At 49.1% G+C, this 15,924-nt stretch overlaps 1 protein-coding gene across 5 annotated transcripts in view; it reads right to left on the bottom strand.

The window, feature by feature from the left end:
* CHAF1A (chromatin assembly factor 1 subunit A) overlaps window positions 1–15,924 on the bottom strand; it is a 36,618-nt gene that overhangs the window by 10,652 nt on the left and 10,042 nt on the right. For 4 of the 5 annotated variants that reach the window (XR_010153668.1, XM_063801021.1, XM_512286.7 and 1 more), the window contains exons 4-8: window positions 10,859–10,915; window positions 6,145–6,374; window positions 5,543–5,603; window positions 5,064–5,132; window positions 139–365 (exon numbers count right to left, since the gene is read on the bottom strand). Coding sequence is in view for 4 of the 5 variants with exons in the window: in XM_063801021.1 (XP_063657091.1) it covers window positions 139–365; window positions 5,064–5,132; window positions 5,543–5,603; window positions 6,145–6,374; window positions 10,859–10,915 (644 nt within the window). In the remaining variant the exon portion in view is untranslated. The remainder of the gene's footprint in view (window positions 1–138; window positions 366–5,063; window positions 5,133–5,542; window positions 5,604–6,144; window positions 6,375–10,858; window positions 10,916–15,924) is intronic. The other variant, XM_009434403.4, reaches the window with a different exon arrangement.

The following is a 15,924-nucleotide window of genomic DNA, read 5'->3' as shown; positions in this document are numbered from 1 at the left end:
CACCGAAGCCCAGGGCCCGAGGGCACTAGGAAGCAAGCAACAGAAGGACCCAGAGCTCCCACCCCGGGGACCCCAGGGTTCAGGATGCTGGCCTCCAGCATCACTATTGGGTGAAGGCCGACCTCCTCAGGCTCTGACCTGTTAAAAATATCTGCATTCCGGGTGGAAACGTGGGTGGGTCCGGACCTCAGGGGCTGCCGGCCTTTGAGGTCTTTCAAGAAGGAGAACTCGCCGCTCTGCTGCTGGAGGAGCTGGTCCAGCTGACTGCAGAGGTCTGGATGGAAAGCGGTCCGACGCCGAGGGGCCAGGACCATGTGCTCTTTAATTTCAAAGGGGGCAAACTTCCCACAGGAGCCGGCCAGGGTCTGAAATCAAGAAGAGACCCGATGGGGTCTTCGAGCAATGGGAGAAAGGAGGCACCATGGACGCACACAGCAGGGTGCTGGTGGGATTCATCCAGGCTAAGGCCAAGGCACAGACTCAAAAGCCCAGGCACTGTGTGGGTCCACAGAGCCGAGTTTCCAGAGCTACAGGGCAGAGGGCAGATTGGCAGTCTCAAGGGCCGGCGGTGGGGGGACAGACGACAAGGGAGCTGTTTTGAGTGATGGAAATAGGGTTTATCTTCATTATGGTTAGCTGGCCCTGTAATTTGTCAACACAAATGTCCTGAAAAGAGTTTATTTTATTGGATGTAAATTATATCTCAACAAACCTCACTTAAAAAAAAAAAAAAAAAAAGGCCGGGGGCAGTGGCTCATGCCTGTAATCCCACCACTTTGGGAGGCTGAGGAGGGCGGATCACCTGAGGTCAGGAGGGCGGATCACCTGAGGTCAGGAGTTCGAGACCAGCCTGCCCAACATGGTGAAACCCCATCTCTACTAAAAACAAAAATTAGGCCGGGCGTGGTGGCTAATGCCTGTAATCCCAGCACTTTGGGAGGCCAAGGTGGGTGGATCATGAGGTCAGGAGTTAGAGACCAGCCTGGCCAAGATGGTGAAACCCCGTCTCTACTAAAAATACAAAAATTAGGCCAGGCGCAGTGGCTCACGCCTGTAATTGTAGTGCTTTGGGAGGCCGAGGCAGGTGGATTGTCTGAGCTCAGGAGTTCGAGACCAGCCTGGACAACACAGTGAAACCCGGTCTCTACTAAAATACAATAAATTAGCCGGGCATGGTGGCATGCACCTGTAGTCCCAGCTACTTGGGAGCCTGAGGCAGGAGAATTGCTTGAACCTGGGAGGCAGAGGTTGCAGTGAGCCGAGATCGTGCCACTGCACTCCAGCCTGGGGGATAGAGCAAGACTCCATCTCAAAAACAAAACAAAACAAAACAAAACAAAAATTAGCTTGGCATGGTGGTGGGCACCTGTAGTCCCAGCTACTCAGGAGGCTGAGGCGGGAGAATCGTTTGGATCCGGGAGGCAGAGGTTGCAGTGAGCCCAGATCACGCCACTGTACTCTAGCCTGGGCCTGAGGCAGGAGAATTGCTTGAACCTGGGAGGCAGAGGTTGCAGTGAGCCGAGATCGTGCCACTGCACTCCAGCCTGGGGGATAGAGCGAGACTCCATCTCAAAAACAAAACAAAACAAAACAAAACAAAAATTAGCTTGGCATGGTGGTGGGCACCTGTAGTCCCAGCTACTCAGGAGGCTGAGGCAGGAGAATCATTTGGATCTGGGAGGCAGAGGTTGCAGTGAGCCCAGATCACGCCACTGTACTCTAGCCTGGGCAACAGAGCAAGACTCCTTCTCAAAAAAAAAAAAAAAAAAAGACAGTGTCTTTTTTTGAAAGATCACAACTCCTCTCTTTTTTTTCTGAGATGGAGTCTCGCTTCATTGTGCAGCCTAGAGTACAGTGGTGCAATCTCGGCTCACTGCAACCTCTGCCTCCTGGGTTCAAGCGATTCTCCTGCCTCAGCCTCACGAGCAGCTGGGATTACAGATGCCTACCACCACGCCCGGCTAATTTTTGTATTTTTAGTAGAGACACCTTGTTGGCCAGGCTGGTCTCAAGCTCCTGACCTCAGATGATTCACCCGCCTTGGCCTCCCCAAATGCTGAGATTACAGGCATAAGCCACCGCACCTGGCCAAAAGGAGAAATTTCAGTACAACGAAAGACACTGTAGCTGGGCGTGGTGGCTCACACCTGTAATCCCAGCACTTTGGGAGGCCGAGGTAGGCGGATCATCTGAGGTCAGGAGTTCAAGACAAGCCTGACCAACATGGAGAAACCCCGTCTCTACTAAAAATACAAAATTAGCTGGGCGTGGCAGCACATGCCTGTAATCTCAGCTACTCGGGAGGCTGAGGCAAGAGAATCATTTGAACGCAGGAGGCAGAGGTTGTGGTGAGCTGAGATCATGCCACTGCACTCCAGCCTGGGCAATGAGCGAAACTTTGTCTCAAAACAAACAAACAAACAAAAAACAACAAAGGCCGGGCACGGTGGCTCACACCTGTAATCCCAGCCCTTTGGGAGGCCGAGGCGGGCGGATCACAAGGTCAGGAGATTGAGACCATCCTGGCTAACACGGTGCAAACCCCGTCTCTACTAAAAATACAAAAAATTAGCGGGGCATGGTGGCGGGCGCTTGTAGTCCCAGCTACTCGGGAGGCTGAGGCAGCAGAATGGTGTGAACCCGGGAGGTGGAGCTTGCAGTGAGCCGAGATGGCACCACTGCACTCCAGCCTCAGCAACAGAGTGAGACTCTGTCTCAAAAAAAAAAAAAAAAAAAGACTGTAAACAAAGAGGTAACAGGCTGAGACGAAATATCACAGAGGATGAAATACTAGACTATGTTAAAAAAAAACTTACAGATCAGGCAAAGAAAAAAAAAAAAAGAAAATCCTGTAGAAAAATAGGTAAAAAAATAGGAATTGGCAAGTCATAGAAGAACTAAAATGGCAAACGAACAGAAAAAGATGCTCAACTGCACCAAGAGTCAAGTAAAAATGGAAAGTAAAACAATGTCAATTTTTAAAAATCCATCAGACTGGCAAAGTTAAAAGAAAATTAATCCCATAAAAATTGCAGTGATAGCAGAGAATGGGGAGGAAATTTCCACACATCGCCGGGAATGTACATCTGAGTTTCCCATCTGGCACGCACTCTGGCCATGGCTCATGACGCTTCAGCAATACGCTATTTTGTCCTAGAGGTGAACTCATGCTTACTTGGCTGTCCCAGAGGAATGCATGTGTGCAGAGAAGCATGCGCAGGGACCCCCCCTACACCACTGAGGGGCAAAGAGGTTGAGATAGTGGCAGGCTCTGTGGCTCATGCCTGTGATCCTAGCACGGTGGGTGGCCAAAGCGAGAGAAATGCTTGAGACCAGGAGGTCGAGACCAGCCCTGGCAACACAGTGAGACCCAGTCTCTACTAAAAATAAAATTAGGGAGGCTGAGATGGGCAGATCATCTGAGGTCAGGAGTTCAAGACCAGCCTGGTGGTGAAACCCCGTCACCAATATGGTGAAACCCTGTCTCTACTAAAAACACAAAAAATTAGCTGGGAGTGGTGGCAGGCACCTGTAATCCCAGCTACTCGGGAGGCTGAGGTAGAATTGCTTGAACCCGGGAGACAAAGGTTAGAGTGAGCCGAGAGATGGCGCCACTGCTCGAGAGATGGTGCCACTGCTCTCCAGCATGGGTGACAGAGCAATACTCCGTCTCTAAATAAATAAATAATTTTTGTAAAAAAAGAGAGAAACCATATCATTGCATTATGAAGTATTATGCGGCAGTGAAAATACATGATGTGGATCTCTGGCTGTCACGATAGGATGTGTAGGTACAACAATGTCACATTGTGCACCTTCAGGATACACAATTGCTATCAAATGTCTCAACATACAAATAAAAGGACAGGCCAGGTGCAGGGACTCACACCTGTAATCCAAGCGCTTTGAGAGGCCGACGTTTGGAGGATCATTTGAAGCCAGGTCGTCGAGACCAGCCTGGGCAACATAGCAAAACCCAGTCTCACAAAAAAAAATTAAAAAATTAGGCCAGGCACGGTGGCTCACGCCTATAATCCCGGCACTTCGGGAGGCTGAGGCGGGCGGATCACCTGAGGTCAGGAGTTCAAGACCAGCCTAGCCAACATGGTAAAACCCCGTCTATACTAAAAATACAAAAATTAGCCAGGTGTGGTAGCATGTGCCTGTAATCCCAGCTACCTGGGAGGCTGATGCAGAAGAATCACTGGAACCCGGGAGGTGGATGTTGCAGTGAGCTGAGATCGCACCACTGTACTCCAGCCTGGGTGACAGAGTGAGACTCCATCTCAAAAAAAATAAAAATAAAAAATTAGCCAGGCATGGTGGCACATGCCTGTAGTCCCAGCTATTCGGGAAGGCTGAGGTGACAGGATCACCGGAGCCTGAGAGGTCAAGGTTGTGGTGAGCTTTGATTGTGCAACTGCACTATAGCCTGGTTGACAGTGAGACCCTTCCTCAAAAAATAAATAAAGGCCAGTTACATTAAAAAGAATGAAATACATCTAAATGTGGCGACATGGCACAAATCTGAGATAGCTAAGTACACATGTGTATAAATACAGTGAGTGGAGCAGGGAAAGGCACTGAAGGACCCCTAACATTGGAGATGGGCTCCCTCTGGGTAAAGGGGAAGGAGGGCTGCGGTTTCCATGCACAGATGGTGGCTCAGAAGGTCTGAGATGCCAGGTGACCGACGCCAGGCAGGGAAAGTAAACCTTTGTGAATTCTACTGTTGTTTTACAGCTAAACATGCTCCCTTAAGCCTAAATTTCCCAAGGGTAAAAACATGGTGAATTTCTCTTACGCCTAACACAAAATTATTCATGAAGTAACCTCTGAAAACAGCACTGTTTAATCAGACACGCCACTTTTTACCTCTTTGGGACAAAGCGAAGGACAAAATATTGAGCCTCAAGACTTAACCAGAAATGGAAGTGCCCTAGGTCATCGGAGGCTCCCTCCCTCCTAATGAGAGAAGCTGGCTGGGGAGAGACCCTTGCATTTTCAGAAAGGAAAAGTCTAGCAGAGCTGAAACCCAAAAGCAAAGGCAGCCGGCTGCTCACCTTGGGGGCCTGTGGAGTCTTTGGTTTCTGGAAGAACCTCGTGATTTCGGCCTTCTCTGCTTTAATGCGCTGTGATGTTAAGAGATGGTGATGAGAAAGAGGAGAGGAAGAGGAACAGTACGTGTTGCAAAACGTGCAAAGGCCCCCAGAACCGAACGTCAAGCATTTTAGCTTAAAGGCACTACTGTGATTTTCAGCTCTCAAAACCCACGGACCCGCAACCGAGCCAGCCAATCTCAAAATGTCCAAGTCGCCCTTGTGGGTAGAAGTGCCAGGATTGCAGGGCCAGTAGGCATGTGACAGCCAGCACTGGGAAGAAGCAACAAGAACGCATCTAGACAGACTCGCCCTCCCTGCGGGCGCCATTTGGTTTCCCCAAACCAAGAGAATATTAGGTGACGGCTGTGGCAAGAATTCCACTTTGGGCATCTGCTTCTCCAACGGGCTGGGATGGGGAAGCTCTGTGGGAAACACTCTACCTTCTCTTCTTCTCTTAACCGTTTCTCTTCTTCCTTTTTCCTTTTTTCCTCAAGTTTAGCCCTGTGAGACAGCAAATGACATTTCAGCCGACTCTTTGCTTTGGCTCTGGAAGGGACCGCAGCACTCAACTGTTAGTATATGTCAAGTATTTCATTTTACATTAAATGAATGTAAGTTATTTTCATGTCTAGTATAAGGCTTTTACATAGGTCTTCACAATAAAAATGGAAAAGTCAATAAAATTCTTCCTGTGACTAGAATATATATAAAAAACTTTAGCCAGTCAGAGCACAATTAGCACAGACAAAACCCACAATCCTGCAATGCAAATGCCTAAGTTGGTTGGGAACTGGAAGGATGGTCACAGCAGAGACAAGGGGCCCAGGGTGAGTTGGACGTGGGGGAGCACTAAAGAGCAGGGAGCTGCTTTCCACCGCTCCCACGTCAGGGCCCCACGGGCACCTCACGAAGGAGAAATGGGAAGGAACTGAAGGGAGCCGCCATCTGCCTGTGAAGTGGAAAGGCCCCATCAGAGTGGCCAGGAGCGGGCGGAATCCAGCAGCAGGGTGGCGGGCCCAGCATGGCCTCCAAGGACACTCACTCCAGGGCTTCCTGTCTCTCCTTGCGCCGCTCCTCCTTGAGCCGCTGCTTCTCCGCCTTCTCCTTCTCATCCTTCTCCCGCTTCTCCCGCCTCTCCTTTTCCTTAAGCTCTTTCTCTTCCTCCTTCTTCTTCTTGGCCTCCTCCTTGGCCCGCTTGGCCTCCTCTTTCAGCTTCTCCTTTTCTTCCCTTTCTGCACGTAACTTGAGCTGCTTGCCCAGACGCTCCTGATCCTACAAGACAGTGTGGCAAGTGACAGGTGGCCCTCCCTCCAACTCCCAGGAGGAAGCTCGGTTCACAGCATGGAGGACAGCACGGCCTGGATGGGATGAACAGAATTGAGGGACCAAGGCTAGGCATGGTGGCTCACGCCTGTAATTCCAGCACTTTGGGAGGCTGAGGTGGGTAGATCACCTGAGGTCAGGAGTTTGAGACCAGCCTGGTCAACAGGGTGAGACCCTGTCTCTACTAAAAATACAAAAATTGGCTGCGCGCGGTGGTTCACGCCTGCAATCCCAGCACTTTGGGAGGCCGAGGCAAGTGGATCACCTGAGGTCAGGAGTTCGAGACCAGCCTGGCCAAGATGGTGAAATCCCATCTCTACTAAAAATATTTTTTAAAAAACTAGCCAGGCATGGTGGGCGCCTGTAATCCCAGCTACTGGGGAGGCTGAGGCAGAAGAATTGCTTGAAACCAGGAGACGGAGGTTGCAGTGAGCCAACACGGTGCCACTGCACTCCAGCGTCGGCGACAGAGTGAGACTCCATCTTAAAAAAAAAAAAAAATTAGCCAGGCGTGGTGAAGGGTACCCGTAGTCCCAGCTACTCAGGAGGCTGGGGCAGGAGAATCACTTGAACCAGGAGACGTAGGGTGCAGTGAGCTGAGGTCACACCACTGCACTCCAGCCTGGGCAACTAAGTGAGACTCAGTTAAAAAAAAAATGAATAAATAAGAATTCAGAGACCAGCTCCAGGAGGAGCCTCCAGTCAACAACTTTACACAGAAGTGATTTTATTTTTTTTGAGACAAAGTCTACTCTGTTGCCCATGGTAGAGTGCAGTGGTGCAGTCACAGCTGGCTGCAGCCTCGACCTCCCAGGCTCAAGTGATCCTCCCACCTCAGCCTCCTGAGTAGCAGGGGCTATAAGCACACACCACTATACCCAGCTATTTTTGTAATTTTCCTAGAGATAGGGTTTTGCTGTGTTGCCCAGGCTGGTCTTGAACACGTGGCCTCAAACAATCCTTCTGCCTTAGCCTCCCAAAGTGTTGGAATTATAGGCGTGAGCCCCAGCACCCAGCCACAGAAGTGATTTTCATAATCCATTATGCTTCCTTCCATCATGAGAAAAATGTTAAGAATTAGCCCTGTGTCCCGGTACTTGTGGGCAATTCAATATAAGATTCATTTAAAACACAATCCTGCTGGGCGCAGGGGGCTCACACCTATAATCCCAGCACTTTGGGAGGCCGAGGCAGACAAACTGCTTGAGGCCAGAAGTTTGAGACCAGCCTGGCCAACAAGGTGAAACCCCAAGTCTACCAAAAATACAAAAAAATTAGCTGAATGTGGTGGCGCACACCTATAGTCCCAGCTACTCAGGAGTCTGAGGCACAAGGATCGCTTAAACCCACAAGGCAGTTCAAGATCACGCCACGGCACTGCAGCCTGGGTGACAGAGCAAGACTCTGTCTGAAAAACAAAATAAAAAAACATTATTTATTTATTTGGAGATAGAGTCTCATTCTAGTGCCCAGGCTGCAGGGAGTGCAGCAATGCTATCTTGGCTCACTGCAACCTCCGTCCTGGGCTCAAATCAATCCTCCTGCCTCAGCCACCTGAGTAGCTGGGACCACAGGCACCCGTCACCACACCTGGCTAATTTTTGTAGAGATGGAGTCTCACTATGTTGCCCAGACTGATCTTTAACTCCTGCGCTCAAGCAATCTGTCCACCTCAGCCTCCCAAAGTGCTAGGATTACAGGCATGACCCATTGCAACCAGCCCAGGAATTCTTTTTCTTTTTAGTAGAGACACTACGTTGCCCAGGCTTGTCTCAAGCTCCTGGGCTCAAGAAATCCTCCCACTTTGGCCTCCCAAAGTGTGGGATTATGGGGGCGAGCCACTACGCCCAGCCTTGTTTCACATTCTTTAAGGAAGTAACACTTCATCACTACGTTCCTCATTCCAAAGACTTGGCAGTGGCCTGGGAGACTCAGTCATTACGTAATCTGAAGTTCAATGTTAAACATGCTCAGCCAGGCGCAGTGGCTCCCACCTGTAATCCCAGCACTTTGGGAGGCCGAGGCAGGCGGATTACTTGAGGTCAGGAGTTCGAGACCAGCCTGGCCAACATGGTGAAACCCTGTCTTTACTAAAAATACAAAAATTAGCTGGGCATGGTGGCACGTGCCTGTAATCCCAGCTTCTTGGGAGACCGAGGCAGGAGAATCGCTCGAACCCGGGAGGTGGAGGTTGCAGGGAGCCGAGATCACGCCGCTGCACTCCAGCATGGGCAACAGAGCGAGACTGTCTCAAAATAAAAAAAAAAAACGCTCACCTGCCCGGCTCCACAGGTGTCCGCTCCTAACACTGCATGAGGACCACCTCTCATCCAATATGGGCTTCCCACACGTCTGGAGCCTGACAGCTCAGCTTTCAGTTTGGGTTAGGATATCTGCCCTTGTCTCTAAGGAAATATTCTAAATGTGTTCCAATACATCTCTGGTAGCTTTAACGAAAGCCACAGAGACACAGCCTGGAAGATGTCTGATGTGCATTTCCTGCCAGTGTCCTGTGTGACTGCATCTGATATACGAGACACACGAGGAAGGTGACCGTCTGGACTGAACAAGGAGACTATAAACATAACTGCGTAGAGAAGAGTCTCCCACCCTGTTGCTAAGCAGGAAATAGAAGGCTTCTAGAAACTGCAGGTGAATCAGATTTCTTCAGCCGCCGTTGGATATTTTCTCTGCTCCCCAACCCGGTGTGCGGGACTCGGAGGTTCCAATGAGCTTAAAAAGTGCTCTTGTTCCAAAGAATGAGATAAACTGTAAAAATAAAAATCAGGTCGGGCGTGGTGGCTCATACCTGTAGTCCCAGCACTTTGGGAAGCCAAGGTGGGTGGATCACCTGAAGTCAGGAGTTTGAGACCAGCCTGACAAACATAGCGAAACCCTGTCTCTACTAAAAATACAAAAAATTAGCCAGGCGTGGTGGCTTGTGCCTGTAATCCCAGCTACTCGAGAGGCTGAGGCAGGAGAATCGCTTGAACCCAGGAGGTAGAGGCTACAGTGAGCCGAGACTGCACCACTACACTCCAGCCTGGGCAACAGAGACTCTGTCTCAATAAAAAAAAAAGTAATAAAATAAAAATCAACCCCAAATCTGACCCACAAAAACTCAGTGTGGCCATCAGGAAGCTCAGGAAACGCCCAGTGAACATCAGGGAGCTCAGGAAACACTCAGTAAACGCAGAGCCCATGGTCACCAGGCCCCTCCTGTGAGCTGGCACTGCATAGGCAAAGCCCAGAGGCCTTCCCTGGAGTTTTGGTTTGTTTCGGTATGACATGATGTTCAATTTCTCTAACCTTTAAGCAATAAGTAAAAAGCCCCCTGCGGCCAGGTGTAGTGGCTCAGGCCTGTAATCCTAGCACTTTGGGAGGCTGAGACGGGTGGATTGCCTGAGCTCAGGAGTTTGAGACCAGCCTGGGCAACATGGTGAACCCCATCTTTACTAAAATACAAAAAAAAAAAAAAAAAAAAAAATTAGCTGGCTATGGCAGCATGTGCCTGTAGTCCCAGCTACTCGGGAGGCTGAGGCAGAAGAACCGCTTGAACCCGGGAGGCAGAGGCTGCAGTGAGCCGAGATCGTGCCACTGCACTCCAGTCTGGTGACAGAGCAAGACTCCGTCTCAAAGACAAAACAAAACAAAAGCCCCCTGCATTGCTGTGTGGAAAACGTGGTGATGCCCCCCACAGAATAGGAGACTAAGCAGAGAGTCACTAAAGGATAACCACCCATCGAGTGTAGAGGCTATTCAGATGTTATAGCACTTAGGAATAAGTGAAAGAGACAGGACTGGCCAGGCGCGGCGGCTCACACCTGTAATCCCAGCACTCTGGGAGGCCGAGGCGGGCGGATCACGAGGTCAGGAGATCGAGACCATCCTGGCTAACATGGTGAAACCCCGTCTCTACTAAAAATACAAAAAATTAGCCAGGCGTGGTGGTGGATGCCTGTAGTCCCAACTACTGGGGAGGCTGAGCCAGGAGAATGGCGTGAACCCGGGAGGCGGAGCTTGCAGTGAGCCGAGATCGCACCACTGCACCCCAGCCTGGGTGACAGAGCGAGACTCTGTCCCAAAAAAAAAAAAAAAAAAGAGACAGGACTACAAGGAATGGACTGGGTTTTTGGAAGGTAATTTGAAGCTACAATGGGATACTGAACCATTAAGACAGTGGTAGTACTATTGATAAAAGCTTAGAAAAGGCCACACACAAAACCTTAGGACTCACTCAGCAAGCCAAAAAATGACACAATCCACAAACCATGAAGTCCAAGTACTTAAAATGAAGCAGGAATCAAAATGATGGTCAGAGAAGGCTGGGGAAAATGTAAAAACTAGACCAAAGGAACTCCAAAGGGCTTTGCTTACTATTTAATGCAAAAAGCACAGCAGGTTAATTTTCTATTTCAGGGAAAATGTCTTACTCTTTGCAGTCTGAGCTTGTTCTTCTCTGTAGAGCCTTTGACGAATTTCTTAGTTATCTGAAAACAGAAGACGTTTATCTTTAAACACGGGTTATTTCAATTGCTTCGAGAAAAAGAGAAACCTTTCCAGGTGATCAGTTTTTCCACTAACAGAACCAAAATGTCATAGTAGGGTCACAAACTCCAGTAAGTGTGCATACATGTGTGTATCTGGGATTAGATAACGAGAGACTATGGAGGCAGATAAAGAAATGAGTGAAGCACACCAAGCACAAGAAAAACAAGGCAAGCTCAGAAATAAATGCAACAGACAAGGCTGGGCGCGGTGGCTCACGCCTGTAATCCCAGCACTTTGGGAGGTCAAGGCGGGAGGATCACTTGAGCCCAGGAGTTCAAGACCAGCCTGGGCAATAAAGCAAGACCCTGTCTCTAAAAAAAGCTTTTAGTTAGTCGGGTGTTGTGGTGCACACCTGTAGTCCTAGCTACCCAGGAGTCTGGGGTGGGAGGAGCCCGGGAGGTTGAGGCTGCACTGAGCTGTCCAACCTGGGTGACAGAGTGAGACTGTCTAAAAAAAAAATAAAAAGATACTAAATTAATCAAATAAAACATGTCTCCAGGCTGGTTTCCTGTGCACCACTAATTTACATTCTGTCTAGCTCAACTCTGCTTTTTATTTTATTTTTATTTTTGAGATGGAGTCTCACTCCTCTCACAGAGGCTGGAGTGCAGCAAGTGCCATGATCTCGGCTCACTGCAACCTCCACCTCCCAAGTTCAAGCCATTCTCCTGCCTCAGCTTCTTGAGTAGCTGGGATTATAGGCGTGTGCCACCACACCTGGCTAATTTTTGTATTTTTAGTAGAGATGGGGGTTTCATCATGTTGGTCAGGCTGGTCTTGAACTCCTGACCTCAGGTGATCCACCCGCCTCGGCCTCCCAAAGTGCTAGGAATTCAGGCGTGAGCCACCACGCCCAGCCAACTCTGCTTTTTAGAATGTGGAGTGAAAGCTTAAGACAAAAGGGAAACTTGCTGGGGTTTTCTAGGACTTCTACATTCTAGGGCACAATATTTTCTATCACCTACCTTCAAACTGAGCATGAGCTACTAGGAATTACCAGTAGGATCCATGGTGTGACTCACCATCCACCTAAATGGTCCCAGGAAGGAAGACGAACAGGGAGTCTGGACTTTGGCCTAAGCTATCTCCCACCGGGGCAGGGAATCCTGAAAACCAAACTAGTAGAAGTGAAGAGCAATGGGAAGAGACGCTTAAGAGTGGGAAGAAATAGTTCTCCGGGTTCATTGCAGACTTGCAGTGTAAGACTGAAGTTGAACTGAAAAACCAAAGGCCCATTTTCCTGGCAATGGTCTGAGGGGTCAACAAAATTATGCAAGTGATTTCTTTTTTTTTGAGACGGAGTCTCGCTCTGTCGCCCAGGCTGGAGTGCAGTGGCGCCATCTCAGATCACTGCAAGCTCCGCCTCCTGGGTTTGAGCGATTCTCCTGCCTCAGTCTGCCCAGTAGCTGGGACTATAGGTGCCCACCACCATGCCTGGGTGATTTTTTTGTATTTTTAGTAGAGATGGGGTTTCACCATGTTAGCCAGGATGGCCTCGATCTCCTGACCTCGTGATCTGCCCACCTCGGCCTCCCAAAGTGCTGGGATTAAAGGCGTGAGCCACCACGCCCAGCCAACAGTGATTTCTTTATCTGGGAAAGCCGAACCCGACTAGGACCTCTCACAGAATAAAAGCTTCAGATGAATGAGCTCAAGACAGCCTTTCCACCTGGGTCCCACTGAGTCCTTTCTGGACTAAACCTTTCTTTAGGGAAAGGCCGAGCCGTTGTGAGAAGGCTGCCCTTGTTGGCGGGAGCTCTTTCACCACCGAGATCAGGCCAGGGTGTTCAGTCTTTGCTGAGAATGTGGCAACAGAAATGCCAGCCCGAGGCAGCCTCACCAAATGCTGCAGAAAAAGCATCTGTCTCTCCAGCATCTACTCTGCCTGCCAAGGCTGTGTGCCTCTCCCCCACTCTGAGGGATTTAACTGCAGAATATGGGAGCCGCGGCTCTCCAGGGCTGCCCTTTGTGTTCAGAGATTATAATACGGAATGTGGTCTTGGGGTGGCGGGGAACTCAGTTCCTTAGTCTTGCCCATGCCTGAAGCTCAGCTGCAGAATCTCCTGCCTCTTACAATGCTCCCCCTCTGCTGTGAGTCCAGGGATAACAGACTTGATGTGACTGGCTCAGTAATATCCAACAACCAGAACAGAGCAATTACTGCTTAATTTAAAACTGGTATCTTTTTTGTTTTGCCAAACACTCAGATGGACCTTGAAGTCTGACAGAACTTTATCTTCTTGAAATTTGACCCAAGTGTTTATAGATCTCACTCTCAAAATTCTATGCAACACTCCCACATTCTACCCAGCTGGAGCCCGGTCAGACAGTACCCTCAACTGCCAAAAACGTGATCCAGGATCCCAGAAGGAAGCCAAAACACAAAAACCGACAATCCCAAGGAGTCGCGACAGAGCTCACTATGTGTGGGCATGAAAATTCCTGCACCCTTTCTCAGATAATCCTCTCAGAGCCTATGGACTCTGATTTTATACTAAAGGGTATCTAATTTCTAAGCCCAGACCAGATAAGCCGCTAAAACCTAACAGCAGGGGAGCGGAGGCAGGGGGGAAAAGAGAAAACCTCCAATTGGCCCAAGCATGAGAGAGTGCAAGCTGGGAAAATAAGAACGCACGCATTGCCTTGAGCTACCAAGACCTCATTCTCCTTAACAGCCCATGGCCACTTGTAGAAGGAAGCTCAAGGGAACAATCATTTTGTGAAAGCCAAGCACAGAAACAACAGAACTGAGAAGACAGCTCTGTAACCTACAGCATGTCCACACCATGGGATATCACGCAGCTGTTAAAAAGAGCTCCATCTTTCCATCCCAATATAAAAAACATCTAAGACACCTTTGAGTAACAAAGACAGATATTTACAGTATATGTCATACACAAGGAAACAAAATAATACTGGGTGTTTCCTAGAGATCTCTCTGGATATGCAGGACACAGAAAAACACAAGGTGATGATGATGATAATAATGGCAACCTCCTGGGAGAACAGAGGACTTCAAGGTTTCCATTCTTTTTCCTTTTTGTTTTTTTTTTTGAGACGGTCTGGCTGTTGCCCAGGCTGGAGCACAGTGGTGCAATCATGACTCACCGCAACCTCTGCCTCCTTGGCTCAAGTGATCCTTCCACCTCAGCCTCCCAAGGAGCTGGGACTACAGGTGTGCACCCCCATGCCCCGCTAATTTTTGTATTTTTTGTACAGACGGAGTTTCACCATGTTGGTCAAGCTGGTTTCGAACTCCTAAGCTCAAGCAATCCTCCCACCTCGGCTTCCCAAAGTGCTGGGATTACAGGCATGAGCCACTGCACCTAGACCAGTATTTCTTTTAAACATGGAGAATTTATTACAAATGTAATTTCAAGTATATGGAAAGAAGTTCCAGCAATCTGGGCACAGAAGCAAGCCAAAGATTCCAGTAACACAACTGCACCAACATGATCATTTGTCGAATAATCATCTCGATCACTAACAGAAGAGGCTAAATCACAAGTCTGATTGCAAACTTCAGAAATGGTTCTTTCCCACATGGTAGAAAACTCTAATACTAAAAAGGAACACTTCAGCTATTCAAAGGACCCTGGGAGTATCTAAAGGGGGATCTTTCTAAATCATTGTTTCTCCAAAGTGAGATTCTCCAGATCCTGCAGTACTAAAACAACAACAAAAACCAAAACAAACAAAAACACGCCATGAAGCTCCCTGCAAAGGGACAGCAGGACCTGTATCGGAACAAACTCCCATTTTCTTTTATTTTAAAGAGGAAATAATAAAGAAGGCAAGCCAGCCCACAAAGTACAGTGGCAATGACTGCCCTGGGACTCTCAATGCAGATTTCACTGTACCAACTCAAGGAAGAACAGACCCCAGTGACAAGCACACAGATTACACGGCAGTGCGAAACAATCTGCAAGCTTCCCACCAGCTCGCCCCTGCAATCTGGAAAGAGCTGCTGGTAGGGAGGTAAAGTGCAAAAACAGTGTATTCCCCAGAGGAACAGGGGTTGTGGGAAGGGGGTGGCTCGGACCTCACGGCAAGGAAAGGTGTTAAGAGTTAGGTACCAACTGGCCAGGCGCGGTGGCTCACACCTGTAATCCCAGCACTTTGGGAGGCCGAGGCGGGTGGATCACGAGGTCAGGAGTTTGAGACCAGCCTGTCCAACACGGCGAAACCCCATCTCCACTAAAAATACAAAAATTAGCTGGGCCTGGTGGCCCGTGCCTGTAATCCCAGCTACTCGGGAGGTTGAGACAGGAGAATTGCTTGAACCCAGGAGGCAGAGGTTGCAGGAGCCAAGATCACGCCATTGCACTCCAACCTGGGCAACAGAGTGAGATTCCGCCTCAAAAAAAATAAAAAATAAAAAAGAGTTAGGTACCAACTATGAAGCAAGCAAACCAACCAAACCAGAAATGCAGGACTCCTTAAAGGTTCGGAGATAAAGTAGGGGTTGGGGATGGAGTCTCTCGGGGGTTGGGGGTGGAGTCTCTCTCAGCTGGGATCTCAGGGAGCCCTGCCATCAGGGCATGTGGAGGCCTCCCGATAATCGCTTCCCTCATAGCTTCGGTGACTGACAGGCCCTCTGGGGGTGGTTGTGGCCGCTTTCTGCCATAGGCTCTGGGCCAGCCTGAAGCCTTTACCACTTGTAAATTATCTGAAAAGTTGGGATAATATTGCCTTCGAGTGCCTCCCAAAACCTCGAGCCTGTGTTCAGAACAAGATCTGGCGTCCTAAATGCAGGGTTTCCTAAATGTTGCACACTGGGTTCGTGTGCTCAGTTGTTTTAGAAAGCGGGCAGGATTGTGTCACCATGATGCCCAACGAGGGGACTTCCCAGTTTGCAGACTAAGCTGTGGACATGGAAACAAACTTAATGGAAACATGTACTTGTGTCCTGTTCTTTTTTTTTTTTTCTTGAGACGGAGTTTTGTTC

Source organism: Pan troglodytes, chromosome 20 (genome assembly GCF_028858775.2).
Source record: "Pan troglodytes isolate AG18354 chromosome 20, NHGRI_mPanTro3-v2.0_pri, whole genome shotgun sequence".
In the NCBI taxonomy this organism is placed as follows: Eukaryota; Metazoa; Chordata; class Mammalia; order Primates; family Hominidae; genus Pan; species Pan troglodytes.
Note: the sequence above shows the minus strand (reverse complement) of the source record. Positions and strands in the feature narration are given on the sequence as shown.